The 22,372-nt window shown below is 49.5% G+C and overlaps 1 protein-coding gene across 4 annotated transcripts in view; it reads right to left on the reverse strand.

Moving 5' to 3' along the window:
* Nucleotides 1-22,372, reverse strand: part of TOM1L2 (target of myb1 like 2 membrane trafficking protein) — a 36,791-nt gene that overhangs the window by 8,792 nt on the left and 5,627 nt on the right. For 2 of the 4 annotated variants that reach the window (XM_077274332.1, XM_077274330.1), the window contains exons 2-12: nt 15,935-16,019; nt 15,585-15,663; nt 15,064-15,213; nt 8,096-8,230; nt 6,931-7,086; nt 6,726-6,842; nt 6,509-6,642; nt 6,388-6,433; nt 6,188-6,308; nt 5,692-5,809; nt 3,006-3,081 (exon numbers count right to left, since the gene is read on the reverse strand). In XM_077274332.1, the coding sequence (XP_077130447.1) occupies nt 3,006-3,081; nt 5,692-5,809; nt 6,188-6,308; nt 6,388-6,433; nt 6,509-6,642; nt 6,726-6,842; nt 6,931-7,086; nt 8,096-8,230; nt 15,064-15,213; nt 15,585-15,663; nt 15,935-16,019 (1,217 nt within the window). Of the gene's footprint in view, nt 1-3,005; nt 3,082-5,691; nt 5,810-6,187; nt 6,309-6,387; nt 6,434-6,508; nt 6,643-6,725; nt 6,843-6,930; nt 7,087-8,095; nt 8,231-15,063; nt 15,214-15,584; nt 15,664-15,934; nt 16,020-16,914; nt 17,210-22,372 lie in introns of those variants that run through there. The other 2 variants (XM_077274331.1, XM_077274329.1) reach the window with 2 other exon arrangements.

Raw genomic sequence — 22,372 nt, forward strand, 5'->3', positions numbered from 1 at the left:
AAGGCTGCAGAAGCCCCCCAGGCCGGCTGCGGTGCTTACATAGGAGCGGCGGGTGCAAGGCTGGCAGCACGAGGACCAGGATCAACGACTCTCACACGTGTCAGGGACTTTAGACAGGAATGTCTCCCCGCCGTGTAAACACAAGTCGTGTCACGGGGGAATTTGGACCCGTCCGTGTGAAGTGCTGGATGTAATCAGTGCGGCATTGCTTCCTATGAGATCACCGGCTGCAGGAGCGAGCGGAGGACTCTGCAGGCACGAAAAGTGGAGGAGGAGAGCAAAGCACAGCGGCCCCCGCTTATTACAGGGGTTCAATACACCAGAAGTAACACATACATATGGTACAGTAGTCTCCTCCTCTCCACGATCCCCTCATATGATTCTACTATTCAAGATCCACCCTCCCATGCTCCTCCTCTCCAGGATCCCCTCATATGCTCCTCCTCTCCAGGATCCCCTCATATGCTCCTCCTCTCCAGGATCCCATCATATGCTCCTCCTCTCCAGGATCCCATCATATGCTGCTCCTCTCCAGGATCCCATCATATGCTGCTCCTCTCCAGGATCCCATCATATGCTGCTCCTCTCCAGGATCCCATCATATGCTGCTCCTCTCCAGAATCCCCTCATATGCTCCTCCTCTCCAGGATCCCCTCATATGCTCCTCCTCTCCAGGATCCCATCATATGCTGCTCCTCTCCAGGATCCAATCATATGCTCCTCCTCTCCAGGATCCCCTCATACGCTCCTCCTCTCCAGGATCCCCTCATACGCTCCTCCTCTCCAGGATCCCCTTATAGGCTCCTCCTCTCCAGGATCAACTCATACGCTCCTCCTCTCCAGGATCAACTCATACGCTCCTCCTCTCCAGGATCGACTCATACGCTCCTCCTCTCCAGGATCCCCTCATACGCTCCTCCTCTCCAGGATCCCCTCATACGCTCCTCCTCTCCAGGATCCCCTCATACGCTCCTCCTCTCAGGATCTCCTCATATGCTCTTCATCTCGAGGATTGCCTCATATGCTCCTCCTCTCCAGGATCCCTTCCCACACTCCTCCTCTCCAGGATCCCCTCCCATACTCCTCTTCAGGATCCCCGCCCATACTCCTCCTCTTCAGGATCCCCGCCCATACTCCTCCTCTTCAGGATCCCCTCCCATACTCCTCCTCTCCAGGATCCCCTCATATGCTCCTCCTCTCCAGGATCCCATCATACGCTCCTCCTCTTCAGGATCCCCTCATATGCTGCTCCTCTCCAGGATCCTCTCATATGCTCCTCCTCTCCAGGATCCCCTCATACGCTCCTCCTCTCCAGGATCCCCTCATACGCTCCTCCTCTCCAGGATCCCCTCATACGCTCCTCCTCTCCAGGATCGCCTCATAGGCTCCTCCTCTCCAGGATCGCCTCATAGGCTCCTCCTCTCCAGGATCGCCTCATAGGCTCCTCCTCTCCAGGATCCCCTCATACGCTCCTCCTCTCCAGGATCGACTCATATGCTCCTCCTCTCCAGGATCCCCACATATGCTCTTCCTCTCCAGGGATCCCTCATATGCTCCTCCTCTCCAGGAATCCCTCATATGCTCCTCCTCTCAGGATCTCCTCATATGCTCTTCATCGCGAAGATTGCCTCATATGCTCCTCCTCTCCAGGATCCCCTCCCACGCTCCTTCTCTTCAGGATCCCCTCCCATACTCCTCCTCTTCAGGATCCCCTCCCATACTCCTCCTCTCCAGGATCCCCTCATATGCTCCTCCTCTCCAGGATCCCTCATATGCTCCTCCTCTCCAGGATCCCTCATATGCTCCTCCTCTCCAGGATCCCCTCATATGCTCCTCCTCTCCAGGATCGCCTCATATGCTCTTCTCTACCAGGATCCCTTCATATGCCCCTCCCCTCTGTAGACTCCTCCCCTCTGTAGGCTCCTCCCTCACAGCCTCTCTATGGAATCCCGGTACAGCATCTAGTGTCGGCACTAAATGAAAATATGCCCTTATCTAAATGACTGCAGGACCAGACTAAGCAAGGCTTGCTTGTAGCCGGTTACCATGGAAACATATTGTTGTGTAGAGGAGCTGTGGACACAAAGTAACTTTTCCCAAAATGATGTTAGATACATTGTAAATATTTGTTAAAAAATATAGATAATTTTAGTTAAACTTGTGTTTATCTCAGGAGTCCAGACACAGATGCTGAGGATCAGGATTGCAGAGATATTAGCCAGATATCTGCGAGTCGTGTGCACTGCACGATGGGACGGGACAGCAGCCATACCGCCATATGCTGGATACATGGATGTCCTAGGGCAGCTCCATAGACCCGCAGGTGCCGGGGTTTGCTGCTACATTACCCTATAGAATATATATGTTCTGCTGGTGCCCTACAAGCAGATATCCGGCTGCTCACACTCCGCTTGGTTAGGTGGGTAAGATGCCACGAGGGTGTAGAGGGTCAGATGGTTATGGGGGGAGGTCTACTTTCGGGAGCACTGCTCACCATTCCTTGAGTAATGAGCCACCTGTCTATGGGCTCCATGGCTGAGACTCCAGATCTACCTCTCCTCTGGGCAAAACCCAAAATTGGCATAAAAAAAACAAAAGCACAAGGAAAAAAATAGAGATTATATACCATGAAACAGTGTGAGGAGGACATGATGCATAAAGAGGAGCTGTCTGAGTCCAGGCACATGATCCACTGATCTCGGAGGTCCTTATTATTATAGAGATAAGCTTTATAGCTGAAAACAGCACAATCGGCAGCTCATAAAGACTAATCATCAATACTACGCTCAATGTTCGCCTCCGCCGGGGACGAGGGCAGATGCATCGATCTGCGCTGCAGGAACTGCACTCGTCTGTGACCCTGAAGCTCCTATTACTTCAATGCATTGGTCTGGCACCACCTAGTGCTCCCAAGGGGGAACTGCAGGCTGTATGCCACATACTGTGCCAGAAGTCACATGGTTAAAACCAGCCGATGCCCAAGGCTCTGGCCGGGTGCTACATACCCCTCCTGTGTTCTGCTGCCGGACATCTAAAGCAGTAGCCAGCCCACCGAGAGCTTGGGGGTCCTCGTAAGTCACACTGCCGGATAGAAAAGTGTCAAATACATACACAAGACACATGGCAGTAAGATGCAAGTACTTGTGCAGTGTTCAAGATAACAACCTTCACCCAAATAACAGGATTGTATTTATATTACCCAGTAATATTGGTAATAAAAAGCAGTATTCTACTCACCTGCAGTCACCACTAGAGGGAGCTTATTCTTTAGGGTTTATTTTTATATTTGCTGTATCTCTGTATACAGGGAGCTCCCCCTAGTGGTGGCTGCAGACAGAATCTTATCATGTATCTCTGTATACAGGGAGCTCCCCCTAGTGGTGACTGCAGACAGGATCTTATTATGTATCTCTGCATACAGGGAGCTCCCCCTAGTGGTGGCTGCAGACAGGATCTTATCAGGTATCTCTGTATACAGGGAGCTCCCCCTAGTGGTGGCTGCAGACAGGATCTTATCATGTATCTCTGTATACAGGGAGCTCCCCCTAGTGGTGACTGCAGACAGGATCTTATCATGTATCTCTGTATACAGGGAGCTCCCCCTAGTGGTGGCTGCAGACAGGATCTTATCATGTATCTCATATACAGGGAGCTCCCCCTACTAGTGGCTGCAGGCAGGATCTTATCATGTATCTCTGTATACAGGGAGCTCCCCCTAGTGGTGGCAGCAGACAGGATCTTATCATGTATCTCTGTATACAGGGAGCTCCCCCTAGTGGTGGCAGCAGACAGGATCTTATCATGTATCTCTGTATACAGGGAGCTCCCCCTAGTGGTGGCTGCAGACAGGATCTTATCATGTATCTCTGTATACAGGGAGCTCCCCCTAGTGGTGGCTGCAGACAGGATCTTATCATGTATCTCTGTATACTGGGAGCTCCCCCTAGTGGTGGCTGCAGACAGGATCTTATCATGTATCTCTGTATACAGGGAGCTCCCCCTAGTGGTGGCTGCAGACAGGATCTTATGTATCTCTGTATACAGGGAGCTCCCCCTAGTGGTGGTTGCAGACAGAATCTTATCATGTATCTCTGTATACAGGGAGCTCCCCCTAGTGGTGACTGCAGACAGGATCTTGTCATGTATCTCTGTATACAGGGAGCTCCCCCTAGTGGTGGCTGCAGACAGGATCTTATGTATCTCTGTATACAGGGAGCTCCCCCTACTAGTGGCTGCAGGCAGGATCTTATCATGTAGCTCTGTATACAGGGAGCTCCCCCTAGTGGTGACTGCAGACAGGATCTCATCATGTATCTCTGTATACAGGTTGCTCCCCGTAGTGGTGGCTGCAGACAGGATCTTATCATGTATCTCTGTATACAGGGAGCTCCCCCTAGTGGTGGCTGCAGACAGAATCTTATCATGTATCTCTGTATACAGGGAGCTCCCCCTAGCGGTGGCCGCAGACAGGATCTTATCATGTATCTCTGTATACAGGGAGCTCCCCCTAGTGGTGGCTGCAGACAGGATCTTATGTATCTCTGTATACAGGAAGCTCCCCCTAGTGGTGTCTGCAGACAGGATCTTATCATGCATCTCTGCATACAGGGAGCTCCCCCCTAGTGGTGGCTGCAGACAGGATCTTATCATGTATCTCTGTATACAGGGAGCTCCCCCTAGTGGTGACTGCAGACAAGATCTTATCATGTATCTCTGTATTCAGGGAGCTCCCCCTAGTGGTGGCTGCAGACAGGATCTTATCATGTATCTCTAAATATACAGGGAGCTCCCTCTAGTGGTGATTGCAGACAGGATCTTATGTATCTCTGTATACAGGGAGCTCCCCCTAGTGGTGGCTGCAGACAGGATCTTATGTATCTCTGTATACAGGGAGCTCCCCCTAGTGATGACTGCAGACAGGATCTTATGTATCTCTGTATACAGGGAGCTCCCCCTAGCGGTGACTGCAGACAGGATCTTCTCATGTATCTCTGTATACAGGGAGCTCCCCCTAGTGGTGGCTGCAGACAGGATCTTATCATGTATCTCTGTATACAGGGAGCTCCCCCTAGTGGTGACTGCAGACAGAATCTTATCATGTATCTCTGTATACAGGGAGCTCCCCCTAGTGGTGGCTGCAGACAGGATCTTATCATGTATCTCTGTATACAGGGAGCTCCCCCTAGTGGTGACTGCAGACAGGATCTTCTCATGTATCTCTGTATACAGGGAGCTCCCCCTAGTGGTGGCTGCAGACAGGATCTTATCATGTATCTCTGTATACAGGGAGCTCCCCCTAGTGATGACTGCAGACAGGATCTTATCATGTACCTCAGTATACAGGGAGCTCCCCCTAGTGGTGGCTGCAGACAGAATCTTATCATGTATCTCTGTATATGGGGAGCTCCCCCTAGTGGTGGCAGCAGACAGGATCTTATCATGTATCTCTGTATACAGGGAGCTCCCCCTAGTGGTGGCTGCAGACAGGATCTTATCATGTATCTGAAATTTGGAGCTGTAAGTTGAAAATTAAGAGTTTTGATTGGTATTAAGATATATTGTAAGTGAATCAGCACAGAGGCTTGGATATTCATCATCACTTACACGATCACTATATGCTGAACTCACAATATATTTTGTTAGCGATTTCCTAGTCTATAAGACACCACCATGCACAGATCTCGTACTCACTCCTTCCTCTGTTCGGCAAGAGAACTGCTCCTTGTCTGTGCAAACATATCGAAGTCGTCCCGTGGGTTGGTGTTGGGGAGCGCGCTGAGGGTGGAGCTCACACTATTCGATCCGACATCTGAAAGGGAAAGTTTCCTATATAATTTTGAGACCAGGTGCATCTTAAAAACTCCTCCCCCCCCCCCTTTAATAGAGCAATGTGCGTCTCTTCTAGACAGGGGTGCAGGCGAGCTTCTGCAGTGACGTCACATGCGCCTGATTAACTTCCACCCATAAATCAGGTTTACTATGGACGTCACAGGGAGTAGTTAACTTTTAGGACCTCTTTTTCCTAACCTTACAGCTCCCCTTGCTCTTCCCGACCACGGAGCCCATACATTCACCTAAATCTGCAGAGACACATTCCTGTATTACTGCAGATCAGACATTCAGGGGTTAAGAATGGCTGCTAGGTGGTGAGGTTGCAGCCATATTGGTGGGATCATTTGTTATTTACCAAGTCCTCCCAGCTGGGTGGTTAGTGACGCCGGGGCGGTGTTTCCCACCATTGGGCTCACGACTGCAGGGGATCCGGGTCCCAGGTCTATAAGATTATCCTCCGTGACATCACCCAGCATCTGCGACGGGAAATACATAATCAGCGGCTATTATTTAGGGGGGGACTACAAGATTAAAGCAGATCCGGCGCAGTCTCACCCCGTTCGTGTTCGGCGCGGCGCGGCCTGACCTGTAGCGCTCAAACCTAATGAAGAAGGACGGCCATTAGTCAGGAGGACGTGCGGTCTCAGGCTCTTGGCAACACTTCTTCATAACTCACCTTTCATATCTGAGGAAGACGTTATTCAAGTCGTCGTTGACGTGCAGCAGCTCCTCGGTCACCTCCTCGTTGGACACTCGAGAGATCAGCTCCACGATCCGCTGCTGCATCGCTCGGCAGGTCCTGTTCAGGTCCTATAAACACGGACAGTCTGGGCTCAGATCCGAATCCCAATAATGCGGGGATCCATCCCCTGTCTCCGCGGAGCACCCCTTACCTGCAGAAGCTCCAGATCAGAAGCGTCTTCTTGGCCGGGAGTCATCTCCGTCAGCATCTCAGACATGACCTTAGTGTTCCCGCGGACGATATCCAGCTCGCTCCTCAGGCGGCCGATCTGGAGTGTAAGCGGAGGACGTGACCACCTAGATATAGTGAGCAACGGTGCCGACTCCGCACATGGCCCGTGAACGCTTACGGCTTACCTGTTCTGAGTTGGCAGTGATTGGGCCACGCACGCTTGTCGGAGGTGCTGCTGGGGCGGTGAATGGCGCCGGAGATGACGAGAAAGATCCGGAGTTCGCCCGCTGGTGGGACTGGGGCGTATGCATGTTCATAGCGGGGTCCACCTCGGGCACACTCTGCGCAAACAGAACACATTAGATCTAGGGAAACATCGGCCCGTCAGCTACAGTCTAATAGTCTGTGTGGTTACAGGTCTGGAGAATCATGTGCCGGATAATTGGACTTTCCCTAGTACTGTGCTCCAGCCACCGATAATAATGTAGAACGGAGGACACACTGCACCAGATACACTGCAGCTATGAATTATTGATCCCGTATGCTGTCTGGAAGAAAAATCAGCAGCCCGGACCCTGCAGACCGCACAGGAGATCGCGGCTTCTCTATATACCGTAACACAGTGGTACTGCAGTATATAGTGTAAGCGATCAAATTATTGCAGATTTCTGTCACCAGGGACACTAGAAAAATAAAGGAAAAATTAAAAATAAAATGTTATAAAAAAATTATGCATATATATGTACAAAACACAATAAAAAAAAAATATATGTGTGTGTGTGTGTGTGTGTGTGTGTGTGTGTGTGTGTGTGTGTGTGTGTGTGTGTATTTTTCATTTTTCCGTCATTCTCTTAGTTTCCCTAGGTAAATGAAACCATAAAAATATTTAATTCGTTTGAAATGCTTAAAAAAAAACAATTACCCCTGAAAAAAAAAACAATGGAAAGTGATAAAAAAAAGGAATACAAAGAAAAGAAGACAGCTCAGGGTGGAACACAAAAAAGGCCTCATAATGTTATTTTTTTGTCACAAACTGCAGAAATTCTCTTCCAACCCAAAATAATAATAATAAAAATATGGACAAGTTTGGTATTAGAATTATTGTACAGATTTTTATTCCGTCATGGTGACGGGATATTTTTACCATACAATAAACGCCGTAGTAACATAACTCTCACCCCCCAAAAAAATTCAGTTTCTTAATTGACGGACAAATAAGAAAAGCTTTGGCTCTTGGAACAGAATTAGGGAAAAACAAAAATTCTCGAGTCGTTAACGTCCTGTCCTTTTCCAGATCTGCAAGGATGTGCGTCACATGAGGTTTTCTACAAATGAAAGGCGACTTCCTACCCTTTGTGGTGTGTGTATCGGAGACAGGGCATCGAGATCGGCCATGGGAAACTCAATCCCTTTTCTTTTCAGTTCTTCATAAATATGCACCACTCCGGTGAGGTCGGGGCTGCTCCGAAACGCGTCGGCCCAAGCCTGGAAGAGAGGAACAGAGCGATAAGAGACATAGAAGAAATCCCAGAGACATTACTGTCCACAGATACTGGTGAAAGGAGGAAAATCGGAACAGGAATGTCACTGCACTCAGAGGCAGCAATATGGCTCCTGCCCCCAAAAAACATCGCGGGTTCTGCTGTCTATCTGGCAACGTGAATGCACATAGAAAGAACGAAGTCTAAATCCCATCTAAATGAAGGATAACACCACCCATTGCAGTCACAAATGGCGCCAATAAGGATGGACACTTCTCAGGTCTTGTACCCAATCATCCTCATAAGAGCGTCGCTTACCTCGCTGTCTCAATAAAGACTTTAAAACAAAAAGCTGATGAGCAGATGAGCCGGAGAAGAGCCCGCTGGGTACTGAGGCTGCCGAGGTCCCCGGCACAGAGAGGTCCCTGTGACACAGGAGCCCAGCGGTCTGCCCAGTGACATCTGATCTGCCCAGAGAAACGTCATATGAGCCACCACCCAGCAGATGGGACACGCGGCACCAGAGCGATCAGTGTCCAATGTCTTATTTATCAGGTAATTTGCTCACTAATTTTTAACTGGTGATTGTTAATATGATTCACGAACGAGAAACGGAGGATGAGGGGAGAAGAAAAGAGGTCTAGAGAAAGAGCAAAAAGAGAAAGAACATAGGAATGTGAGGGCGAGAGAGAGAGAACATAGGAATGTGAGGGCCAGAGAGAGAGAGAGAGAGAACATAGGAATGTGAGGGCGAGAGAGAGAGAACATAGGAATGTGAGGGCCAGAGAGAGAGAGAACATAGGAATGTGAGGGCCAGAGAGAGAGAGAGAACATAGGAATGTGAGGGCCAGAGAGAGAGAGAGAGAGAACATAGGAATGTGAGGGCCAGAGAGAGAGAGAACATAGGAATGTGAGGGCCAGAGAGAGAGAGAACATAGGAATGTGAGGGCCAGAGAGAGAGAAGCTAGGAATGTGAGGGCCAGAGAGAGAGAGAGAGAGAGAGAGAGAGAGAACATAGGAATGTGAGGGCCAGAGAGAGAGAGAACATAGGAATGTGAGGGCGAGAGAGAGAGAACATAGGAATGTGAGGGCCAGAGAGAGAGAGAAGCTAGGAATGTGAGGGCCAGAGAGAGAGAGAAGCTAGGAATGTGAGGGCCAGAGAGAGAGAACATAGGAATGTGAGGGCCAGAGAGAGAGAGAGAACATAGGAATGTGAGGGCCAGAGAGAGAGAGAACATAGGAACGTGAGGGCCAGAGAGAGAGAACATAGGAACGTGAGGGCCAGAGAGAGAACATAGGAACGTGAGGGCCAGAGAGAGAGAGAGAACATAGGAATGTGAGGGCCAGAGAGAGAGAGAGAGAACATAGGAATGTGAGGGCCAGAGAGAGAGAGAGAGAACATAGGAATGTGAGGGCCAGAGAGAGAGAGAGAGAGAACATAGGAATGTGAGGGCCAGAGAGAGAGAGAGAACATAGGAACGTGAGGGCCAGAGAGAGAGAGAACATAGGAACGTGAGGGCCAGAGAGAGAGAACATAGGAACGTGAGGGCCAGAGAGAGAACATAGGAATGTGAGGGCCAGAGAGAGAGAGAGAACATAGGAATGTGAGGGCCAGAGAGAGAGAGAGAACATAGGAATGTGAGGGCCAGAGAGAGAGAGAGAGAGAGAGAGAGAGAGAGAGAGAGAGAGAGAGAGAGAGAGAGAGAGAGAACATAGGAATGTGAGGGCCAGAGAGAGAGAGAACATACGAATGTGGGGGCCAGAGAGAGAGAGAGAACATAGGAATGTGAGGGCCAGAGAGAGAGAACATAGGAATGTGAGGGCCAGAGAGAGAGAGAAGCTAGGAATGTGAGGGCGAGAGAGAGAGAGAGAGAGAGAGAGAGAGAGAGAGAGAGAGAGAGAGAGAGAGAGAGAGAGAGAGAGAGAGAGAGAACATAGGAATGTGAGGGCCAGAGAGAGAGAGAGAGAACATAGGAATGTGAGGGCCAGAGAGAGAGAGAGAACATAGGAATGTGAGGGCCAGAGAGAGAGAGAACATAGGAATGTGAGGGCCAGAGAGAGAGAGAGAGAACATAGGAATGTGAGGGCCAGAGAGAGAGAGAGGACATAGGAATGTGAGGGCCAGAGAGAGAGAGAACATAGGAATGTGAGGGCCAGAGAGAGAGAGAGAGAGAGAGAGAGAGAACATGGGAATGTGAGGGCCAGAGAGAGAGAGAACATAGGAATGTGAGGGCGAGAGAGAGAGAACATAGGAATGTGAGGGCCAGAGAGAGAGAGAGAGAGAGAGAACATAGGAATGTGAGGGCCAGAGAGAGAGAGAGAACATAGGAATGTGAGGGCCAGAGAGAGAGAGAACATAGGAATGTGAGGGCCAGAGAGAGAGAGAACATAGGAATGTGAGGGCCAGAGAGAGAGAACATAGGAATGTGAGGGAGGGAGGGAACGAGAGAGAACATAGGAATGTGAGGGAGGGAGGGAACGAGAGAGAGAGAAAGAACGAGAGAAAGAGGAGAGCGAGAGAAAGAGAGGAGAGCGAGAGAAAGAGAGGAGAGCGAGAGAAAGAGGAGAGCGAGAGAAAGAGGGGGAGAGCGAGAGAAAAAGGGGGAGAGCGAGAGAAAGAGGAGAGCGAGAGAAAGAGGAGAGCGAGAGAAAGAGAGGAGAGCGAGAGAAAGAGGAGAGCGAGAGAAAGAGGAGAGCGAGAGAAAGAGGAGAGCGAGAGAAAGAGGAGAGCGAGAGAAAGAGAGGAGAGCGAGAGGGAGAGCGAGCGGAGAGCGAGAGCGAGCGGAGAGCGAGAGAGAGCGGAGAGCGAGAGAGAGCGGAGAGCGAGAGAGAGCGGAGAGCGAGAGAGAGCGGAGAGCGAGAGAGAGCGGAGAGCGAGAGAGAGCGGAGAGCGAGAGAGAGCGGAGAGCGAGAGAGAGCGGAGAGCGAGAGAGAGCGAGAGCGAGCGGAGAGCGAGAGCGAGCGGAGAGCGAGAGAGAGCGGAGAGCGAGAGAGAGCGGAGAGCGAGAGAGAGCGGAGAGCGAGAGAGAGCGGAGAGCGAGAGAGAGCGGAGAGCGAGAGAGAGCGGAGAGCGAGAGAGAGCGGAGAGCGAGAGAGAGCGGAGAGCGAGAGAGAGCGGAGAGCGAGAGAGAGCGGAGAGCGAGAGAGAGCGGAGAGCGAGAGAGAGCGGAGAGCGAGAGAGAGCGGAGAGCGAGAGAGAGAGCGGAGAGCAAGAGGAGAGCGAGAGAAAGAGGAGAGCGAGAGAAAGAGGAGAGCGAGAGAAAGAGGAGAGCGAGAGAAAGAGGAGAGCGAGAGAAACAGAGGAGAGGGAGCGAAACAGAGGAGAGGGAGCGAAACAGAGGAGAGGGAGCGAAACAGAGGAGAGGGAGCGAAACAGAGGAGAGGGAGCGAAACAGAGGAGAGCGAGAGAAACAGAGGAGAGCGAGAGAAACAGAGGAGAGCGAGAGAAACAGAGGAGAGCGAGAGAAACAGAGGAGAGCGAGAGAAACAGAGGAGAGCGAGAGAAACAGAGGAGAGCGAGAGAAACAGAGGAGAGCGAGAGAAACAGAGGAGGGCGAGAGAAACAGAGGAGAGCGAGAGAAACAGAGGAGAGCGAGAGAAACAGAGGAGAGCGAGAGAAACAGAGGAGAGCGAGAGAAACAGAGGAGAGCGAGAGAAACAGAGGAGAGCGTGAGAAACAGAGGAGAGCGAGAGAAACAGAGGAGAGCGAGAGAAACAGAGGAGAGCGAGAGAAACAGAGGAGAGCGAGAGAAACAGGAGAGCGAGAGAAACAGAGGAGAGCGAGAGAAACAGGGAGGGCGGGAACGAGAGAAACAGGGAGGGCGGGAACGAGAGAGAACATAGGAATGTGAGGGAGGGAACGAGAGAGAACATAGGAATGTGAGGGAGGGAGGGAACGAGAGAGAGAGAGAAAGAACGAGAGAAAGAGAGGAGAGCGAGAGAAAGAGGAGAGCGAGAGAAAGAGGAGAGCGAGAGAAAGAGGAGAGCGAGAGAAAGAGGAGAGCGAGAGAGAGAGGAGAGCGAGAGAGAGAGGAGAGCGAGAGAGAGAGGAGAGCGAGAGAGGAGAGCGAGAGAGAGAGGAGAGCGAGAGAGAGAGGAGAGCGAGAGAGGAGAGCGCGAGAGAGACGAGAGCGAGAGAGGAGAGAACGAGAGAGAGAGGAGAGCGAGAGAGAGAAGAGAGAGAGAAGAGCGAGAGAGAGAGGAGAGCGAGAGAAAGAGGAGAGCGAGAGAAAGAGGAGAGCGAGAGAAAGAGGAGAGCGAGAGAAAGAGGAGAGCGAGAGAAAGAGGAGAGCGAGAGAAAGAGGAGAGCGAGAGAAAGAGGAGAGCGAGAGAAAGAGAGGAGAGCGAGAGAAAGAGAGGAGAGCGAGAGAAAGAGGAGAGCGAGAGAAAGAGGAGAGCGAGAGAAAGAGGAGAGCGAGAGAAAGAGGAGAGCGAGAGAAAGATGAGAGCGAGAGAAAGAGGAGAGCGAGAGAAAGAGGAGAGCGAGAGAAAGAGGAGAGCGAGAGAAAGGAGAGCGAGAGAAAGAGAGCGAGAGAAAGAGAGGAGAGCGAGAGAAAGAGGAGAGCGAGAGAAAGAGGAGAGCGAGAGAAAGAGGAGAGCGAGAGAAAGAGAGGAGAGCGAGAGAAAGAGAGGAGAGCGAGAGAAAGAGAGGAGAGCGAGAGAAAGAGAGGAGAGCGAGAGAAAGAGAGGAGAGCGAGAGAAAGAGAGGAGAGCGAGAGAAAGAGAGGAGAGCGAGAGAGAGAGAGGAGAGCGAGAGAAAGAGAGGAGAGCGAGAGAAAGAGAGGAGAGCGAGAGAAAGAGAGGAGAGCGAGAGAAAGAGAGGAGAGCGAGAGAAAGAGAGGAGAGCGAGAGAAAGAGGAGAGCGAGAGAAAGAGGAGAGCGAGAGAAAGAGAGGAGAGCAAGAGAAAGAGAGGAGAGCAAGAGAAAGAGAGGAGAGCAAGAGAGAGAGGAGAGCGAGAGAGAGAGGAGAGCGAGAGAGGAGAGCGAGAGAGAGAGGAGAGCGAGAGAGAGAGGAGAGCGAGAGAGGAGAGCGCGAGAGAGACGAGAGCGAGAGAGGAGAGAACGAGAGAGAGAGGAGAGCGAGAGAGAGAAGAGAGAGAGAAGAGCGAGAGAGAGAGGAGAGCGAGAGAAAGGAGAGCGAGAGAAAGAGGAGAGCGAGAGAAAGAGGAGAGCGAGAGAAAGAGGAGAGCGAGAGAAAGAGGAGAGCGAGAGAAAGAGAGGAGAGCGAGAGAAAGAGAGGAGAGCGAGAGAAAGAGAGGAGAGCGAGAGAAAGAGGAGAGCGAGAGAAAGAGGAGAGCGAGAGAAAGAGGAGAGCGAGAGAAAGAGGAGAGCGAGAGAAAGAGGAGAGCGAGAGAAAGAGGAGAGCGAGAGAAAGAGGAGAGCGAGAGAAAGAGGAGAGCGAGAGAAAGAGAGCGAGAGAAAGAGAGCGAGAGAAAGAGAGGAGAGCGAGAGAAAGAGGAGAGCGAGAGAAAGAGGAGAGCGAGAGAAAGAGGAGAGCGAGAGAAAGAGAGGAGAGCGAGAGAAAGAGAGGAGAGCGAGAGAAAGAGAGGAGAGCGAGAGAAAGAGAGGAGAGCGAGAGAAAGAGAGGAGAGCGAGAGAAAGAGAGGAGAGCGAGAGAAAGAGAGGAGAGCGAGAGAGAGAGAGGAGAGCGAGAGAAAGAGAGGAGAGCGAGAGAAAGAGAGGAGAGCGAGAGAAAGAGGAGAGCGAGAGAAAGAGAGGAGAGCGAGAGAAAGAGAGGAGAGCGAGAGAAAGAGAGGAGAGCGAGAGAAAGGAGAGCGAGAGAAAGAGGAGAGCGAGAGAAAGAGAGGAGAGCAAGAGAAAGAGAGGAGAGCAAGAGAAAGAGAGGAGAGCAAGAGAAAGAGAGGAGAGCAAGAGAAAGAGAGGAGAGCAAGAGAAAGAGGAAAGCGAGAGAAAGAGGGAGAGCAAGAGGGAGTACAAACTGGCACCATATCTACAGAAACTAGAAAACCCCAAAAAGCGACAGAACCTGAGCAGACACAGACTGAGCGCCCACAGCCTACTCATCGAATACAGATGGCACCGACAGAACTACAAGCCCCGAGAGAGCAGACTCTGCCAGCAGCGCCCCCAGGAGGCTGTGGAGGATGAGGCCCACTTCCTGCTGAGGTGCCCCAAATACTCAGCAGTGAGGGACACTCACCTCAAAAGACTGTCTGATCTCCTCCCAGACTTCACCTCCATGGAGGAGGAAGAGAAACTACCGATAATACTGGGGAAGAGGAAAGTGCAGCGGCCATAGCAGCGGAATATGTCAGTGCCTGCCACAGACTAAAAAAAAAGCTTGATATGTCATGGACTCCTGTACCAAACCCTGGACATATCCCTATCCCCCGACTAAAGAGCCTGATATGTCATGGACTCCTATACCCCACCATAGACATGTCCCCTATCCTCTAAAAGGAGCCTGATATATACTAGACCTCTATATGCCTCCCTACCCCACCCCCTATCCCCCTATTTTTACCATATGCTTTGGCAATGCTAACATGTACTTAGTCCTGCCAATAAAGCTCATTTGAATTTGAGAGGGAGAGCAAGAGGAAAGCGAGAGACGAGGTCGAGGGAGGAGGTCGAGGGAGGAGAGCGAGGGAGGAGAGCGAGGGAGGAGCGCGAGGGAGGAGCGCGAGGGAGGAGCGCGAGGGAGGAGCGCGAGGGAGGAGCGCGAGGGAGGAGCGCGAGGGAGGAGCGCGAGGGAGGAGCGCGAGGGAGGAGCGCGAGGGAGGAGAGCGAGGGAGGAGCGCGAGGGAGAGAACGGGCTCAAGAACATGGGGCAAGAGGGGTGAACTCCCTCTCCCAGTAGCCCCCTGCGCTGCCCACCTGTATCAGGGCCAGGACTTTATCCTGCACGATGGTCGGGGGGTTGTTCTTAGGAGAGATGATTTTTACCAGGACTCCATCTATAAAGTCGCGGTGCGTCACAAGCACGTGAAACCGATGGCCGCAATTCTTCACACAAGTCTCCAACACCTGAGAAAAAGTCAGAGAAAGGTGAGGTTAGCATTCCGATTACTGTCTTTAAGAGCTTTGGTTGCGGTCAGTAAATGGGAACATTCATAGCCTGTGCTTTTCTCGAGTGGATTATGTTTCAATATTGATATTGCTTTCAATGGGTGAAAAAAAAAAAAAACAGCTGCTCTAAGCGGGGGGGTTTGGACGCTCCATCTACCAGGGCAGAGACTCTGAGCTCAGTGACTGGCTGCAGTGCTGTTAACGCTGCAATCAATTACAGACTTTGGGAGAAGCAATAGAGACTCAGCGATGGACCCAGGGAGGGCGAGCAGAGCACATCTTGTAATTGAAACACAAAGCAAGTTAGAAAGTTGCAGAACTTTGCGCACCGTCAGCGCCAGCATCACTTCTCTGTAATTCTTGTTCCCGTTCAGCCTCTTCTTCAGGGCTCGAATTGCATCTTTCGGTCTAAGGAAAAAAAAAAAAAAAAAGAGGGGGTTCTGAACAATTGTTTGGGGTCTAATTATTTTTACGGCAACTTGCCTCTAACCCACCACCACATCCAGTTTTCATGAAAATTCTGACCACTGGCGACCATGTGCTGATGGCGAGCGTTCGGATGACGTCAGCATGGAGGTGACAGGTATATACACCGGTAACATTTCTGGATCAGTAATGACTCCGATGTGTCGAGGGACCGGCGAGATTCCCGTCCGCAGGGTCTCCACGCTGAACTCACCCTTCCTCCGTCTCGTTGATGATGTCACAGATCTCCATGTTCAGCGTCCAGTCCTCGCTCTGCAGGGAGCCATCTGTGGCTTTTTCTGCCGAGACACAGAAATAAAGATACATTAAACTTTGGTTTTTTTTTTCTTTCATCCATCTCCCTTTCTGGAAAAGCTGGGTGATGACAATCAACAGTGTCGCCGTCACAGGGGTCATAACCCAACTTTTCCTGACTGTAACCTGAACTTTCAGAAAAAACTTTCAGAAGTTTTGATCTTTCGAGGGTCTGGGTGCTGAGACACCCCCCCCCCCCCCCTCCTGTCGAACGGGAAAATAAAGTCTCGGAGGTTCTCAGCTCTATAATAAAACTTTCCAACACACTTTTAGGATTTCATTCACCGCCTTTTTCAAGATCCCTTCTTGCTGCCAGTGAATGGGAATAATCACGACCCACGGATTGAATCCTCTTGGTTTCGTTACAGTGTATCATTGTCAGTAAGAGCCCCCCAAGGTCTGAAGTTCGGGGGGAGCGGCTGGAAGAGTCTCAACAGCTGCTTTATCATTGTGAATGCCTTCACTGGTACACTGTGACAAACTGCAGCTGTGTGAACGGGACTGCGTTGGGTAAAATCTTTTTTTTTTTTTTAGCTTTCAAAAAGGTGAATTCACTGACAGCAAGCAGAGAGGTTTATTTTCTTCATTTTTAAATAGAAGATCCCCTTAAAGAACTTCTTAAAGGAATGTTCCAGAGAGGACACCCTTCCGAAAGAGAAAAAAAAAAAAAAAGGAGGAAGTCTCCCTAAAGGATGAAATTGTATCAATCATGCCCAAGCTGCTGCAGCGCTTCTTGCAAGCGTTGACTTACCTTTTGCATTAAGTAATGGCCTATAAAAGCACATCCCTGTTACCAGACCCCGATCCATGAATATTTCCTACGCCCCCTTATGTCGCCCCATTACCCTCAGTCTGTCTCCCCCCTGTATTGTAACGCACCCATCAGCGCCGGCTGCGGCGGCCTCCACTCGGTGGCTCGGAGCTCTGCGGTGATGATATATCTCCAGGCGAGACGCAGCGTGGACAGGACCCAGTACAGAGTGATCATGGCTGCCCTGGGGAGGCCGAGGATGCGGCTGGCACGCTACATTCGGCGCCGCTGCAGCCGGTTTAACCCCTGAGTTCCCTGGAGGAGACGCTGCAGACGGGCGCCGTGCCTCGCACTGCAGATCTGTGCAGGAAACGCGCGGACACTGCAGAGTCAGCAGAGTCCCAGCAAAGCCATCACTCCGGCGTCGCTCCACCCAGAAGCTGCACCGTCAGCAGCTGCAATAAGGGGGCCCCCCGACCACCAGAGCGGCCGCCCCCAGCGCCAAAGACAGGTCTCACATCACCGCAGCCCTGATAGCCTGGTTTATTCATCTGCTCCTGGGAAAGCTGGGTGACAACCAACATGGCGGCCAAGCTCTGTCACTGGGAGACCGGATCAAACTGGGAAAGTGAAGCGCAGACAAGATTGAGGAAAGTCAGGAGACGTCGGCAGCCATACTGATGGTTTCCTAGAGAATAAACTCTCAGACAAAAACTAATCTGCTTCTTGGAAAGCTGGGTGATCACCACATTGCACATCCATCCTACAAGACACACTATGCGGATCTGTAGGAAAGGCGAGCGACAAGCACCACAAGAGATAGAATGGCGGCCGATAGAATGGCGCCATACTGGTCCTCACACGGCTTCACTACAAATGGGCAGATTTATCCAAATGGTCTGAAGGAAAGCACATATTTCTTGACAACCAATCACAGCGCAGTTTCCATTTTACCACACCAGTGTAACAACCAATCATAGTGCTGCTGCCCATTGCAACAAATCAGAGTACCTAGTTTTCATTTTAGCACGTCAATATAGCAACCAGAGAGCAGCTGTCATTATACCACAGCAGTATAGCAACCTATCACAAAGCAGCTTTCAGTGTACCACAGTAGTGTAGCAACCAATCACAGAGCACCTTTCACTTTACCACAGCAGTCTAACAACCAGAGTAGCTTCCCATTGCAACAATTCAGAGTAGTTTTCATTTTAGCACATCAATGTAGTAACCAATCACAGAGCAGCTGTCATTATACCACAGCAGTGTAGCAACCAATCACAGAGGAGTTTTCATTTGACACAGCAGTGTAGCACCCAATCACAGAGCAGCTGTCATTTTACCACAACATTGTAGCGACCATAGAGTAGCTTTCATTTTACCACAACATGTTAGCAACCAATCACAGAGTAGCTTTCATCTTACCACAGCAGAACTGCCACCAATCACAGTACAATTTACATTTTATCACAGCAGTGTAGCAACCAATGACAGGGCAGCTTTCATTTTACCCCAACAGAATAGCCACCAATCACAGTACAATTTACATTTTACCACAGCAGTGTAGCAACCAATCACAGGGCAGCTTTGATTTTACCACAACAGAACAGCCACCAATCACAGCACAGTTTAAATTTTACCACAGCAGCGTAGCAACCAATCACAGTACAGCTTTTCTTTTACCACAGCAGAACAGCCACCAATCACAGCACAATTTACAAAAATGAAAAAGCAGAGCTCTCATTGGTTGCTAGATAGAACAAACACATAAATGAAGCTGAACTGAGGGAGGGAAGAAAAAAAAACAACAAAATGTGAACAGACCCTTAAATAAAAAAAATAAAAATAAAAAACAGTAGAAAGCGTCCCAATGTGCAGAGCTACATAGATTACTGGCAGGAGAGGCTGCGTTTTTGACGCAGCTTCTTTCCTGCCAAGATCAGATTTTGCTGCAGAAAAAACAAAAAGCAGCAAAAACGCCCTGTGTGAACTTATGCTTAAAGCACAAAGTGTGAAATCTGCGACAAGTTCACAACAAAATCCGCAAGTAACAGCTACCCAGGGGGAACATCAAACAAAACCCGCATGTAACACGGAGGAAAAGGTGGAAATCTGCGACAAAATCAGCATGCAAAGCGGAAAATAGGGAGAATCTGTGACAAAATCTGCATTTAGCACGGAAACAAAAGGGAATATCTGCAAAATAATACACACAACACAGACACCAAGGGGGAAATCTGCATCAAAATCCGCATATTACATGGAAGTAAAGGCGGAAATCTGCGTCAAAATCTGCATGCAACATGGAAGGGGAAAATCTGCATGTAAAATGGAAGTAAAGAGGAAATCTGCGACATTGGACAATAAACAAGCTCAGAACTGAAGGTTCGGCAGTGAGGGCGCACCTGAAGATTTGCAGTTCTCTCACATTACGCCCTGAGGATTTCTAATAAGCGACACAGACCCCTTTAAATGCTCAGTATTTGGTCAGTATTTTACCTCAGTATTACGAGGCCAAAACCAGGAGTGGGGACGTGTCTCCATTATAGTTTTCCTCTGATTGTTCCTCTCCTGATTTTGGCTTCCGAATACTGAGGTAAAATGCTGACCGAATACTGACCGTGTGAACGTGACCTAATGGGGCAACGGTTCACCTGAATAATCACCTGTGTATTACCTTCGGGACCACCAGAGGTAAACGAGAAAAAATTTAGGAAATTGTGTCATCTCGGTGGAATGACCCTTCAAGCAAATTCCACTCTGCTCTGGGCCGCACCTCTACACCACGCCCGGGCGCGGGTACACGACGGCCTCCTGACAACTCGCCCCGATAATTACTATTATTACTCACGCAGCCCTTATATACCACGCAAGCAATCACTCCGACATTTCACTTTCCTGACAAATGTTTTCCATAAAAGAAAAAAAAAAAAAAGTTTGAGAACTGTCCAAACTCACAACAATCGGTGACAAAATCTATGACAAAATGGACAGTAATGTATATAGAGGAGTATACGGAGTACATGGGGGGTATATGGCACTGTATATAGAGTATACTGAGTACATGGGGGATACAGCACTGTATATAGAGGAGTATAGTGAGTACATGGGGGATACAGCACTGTATATAGAGTATACTGAGTACATGGGGGGATACAGCACTGTATATAGAGGAGTATACTGAGTACATGGGGGATACAGCACTGTATATAGAGGAGTATACGGAGTACATGGGGGATACAGTACTGTATATAGAGGAGTATACGGAGTACATGGGGGGTATATGGCACTGTATATAGAGTATACTGAGTACATGGGGGGATACAGCACTGTATATAGAGTATACTGAGTACATGGGGGATACAGCACTGTATATAGAGGAGTATAGTGAGTACATGGGGGATACAGCACTGTATATAGAGTATACTGAGTACATGGGGGGATACAGCACTGTATATAGAGGAGTATACTGAGTACATGGGGGATACAGCACTGTATATAGAGGAGTATACGGAGTACATGGGGGATACAGTACTGTATATAGAGGAGTATACGGAGTACATGGGGGGATACAGCACTGTATATAGAGGAGTATAGAGAGTACATGGGGGATACAGTACTGTATATAGAGGAGTATACGGAGTACATGGGGGGGACACAGCACTGTATATGGAGGAGTATACTGAGTACATGGGGGGTACAGCGAGTACATGGGGGATACAGCACTGTATATAGAGGAGTATACAGAGTACATGGGGGATACAGCACTGTATATAGAGGAGTATACAGAGTACATGGGGGATACAGCACTGTATATATAGCACTGTATATAGAGGAGTATACGGAGTACATGGGGGATACAGTACTGTATATAGAGGAGTATACGGAGTACATGGGGGGGACACAGCACTGTATATGGAGGAGTATACTGAGTACATGGGGGGTATATGGCACTGTATATAGAGTATACTGAGTACATGGGGGGATACAGCACTGTATATAGAGGAGTATAGTGAGTACATGGGGGATACAGTACTGTATATAGAGGAGTATACGGAGTACATGGGGGGGGACACAGCACTGTATATAGAGGAGTATACTGAGTACATGGGGGCATATGGCACTGTATATAGAGTATACTGAGTACATGGGGGGATACAGCACTGTATATAGAGGAGTATAGTGAGTACATGGGGGATACAGCACTGTATATAGAGGAGTATAGTGAGTACATGGGGGATACAGCACTGTATATAGAGGAGTATAGTGAGTACATGGGGGATACAGCACTGTATATAGAGGAGTATAGTGAGTACATGGGGGATACAGCACTGTATATAGAGGAGTATAGTGAGTACATGGGGGATACAGCACTGTATATAGAGGAGTATAGAGAGTACATGGGGGATACGGCACTGTATATAGAGGAGTATACAGAGTACATGGGGGGGGACACAGCACTGTATATAGAGGAGTATAGTGAGTACATGGGGGATACAGCACTGTATATAGAGGAGTATACTGAGAACATGGGGGATACAGCACAGTATATAGAGGAGTATACTGAGTACATGGGGGATACAGCACTGTATATAGAGGAGTATACTGAGTACATGGGGGATACAGCACTGTATATAGAGTATACTGAGTACATGGGGGGATACAGCACTGTATATAGAGGAGTATAGAGAGTACGTGGGGGATACAGCACTGTATATAGAGGAGTATAGTGAGTACATGGGGGATACAGCACTGTATATAGAGGAGTATAGTGAGTACATGGGGGATACAGCACTGTATATAGAGGAGTATAGTGAGTACATGGGGGATACAGCACTGTATATAGAGGAGTATACTGAGTACATGGGGGATACAGCACTGTATATAGAGTATACTGAGTACATGGGGGGGATACAGCACTGTATATAGAGGAGTATAGAGAGTACGTGGGGGATACAGCACTGTATATAGAGGAGTATAGTGAGTACATGGGGGATAAAGCACTGTATATAGAGGAGTATAGTGAGTACATGGGGGATACAGCACTGTATATAGAGGAGTATACGGAGTACATGGGGGATACAGCACTGTATATAGAGGAGTATAGTGAGTACATGGGGGATACAGCACTGTATATAGAGGAGTATACTGAGTACATGGGGGGATACAGCACTGTATATAGAGGAGTATAGAGAGTACATGGGGATACAGCACTGTATATAGAGGAGTATAGAGAGTACATGGGGGATACGGCACTGTATATAGAGGAGTATACAGAGTACATGGGGGGGACACAGCACTGTATATAGAGGAGTATAGAGAGTACATGGGGGATACAGCACTGTATATAGAGGAGTATAGTGAGTACATGGGGGATACAGCACTGTATATAGAGGAGTATACTGAGAACATGGGGGATACAGCACTGTATATAGAGGAGTATACAGAATACATGGGGGGACACAGCACTGTATATAGAGGAGTATAGAGAGTACATGGGGGATACAGCACTGTATATAGAGGAGTATAGAGAGTACATGGGGGATACAGCACTGTATATAGAGGAGTATAGTGAGTACATGGGGG

The sequence above is a fragment of the Ranitomeya variabilis genome, chromosome 7, assembly GCF_051348905.1.
Source record: "Ranitomeya variabilis isolate aRanVar5 chromosome 7, aRanVar5.hap1, whole genome shotgun sequence".
In the NCBI taxonomy this organism is placed as follows: domain Eukaryota; kingdom Metazoa; phylum Chordata; class Amphibia; order Anura; family Dendrobatidae; genus Ranitomeya; species Ranitomeya variabilis.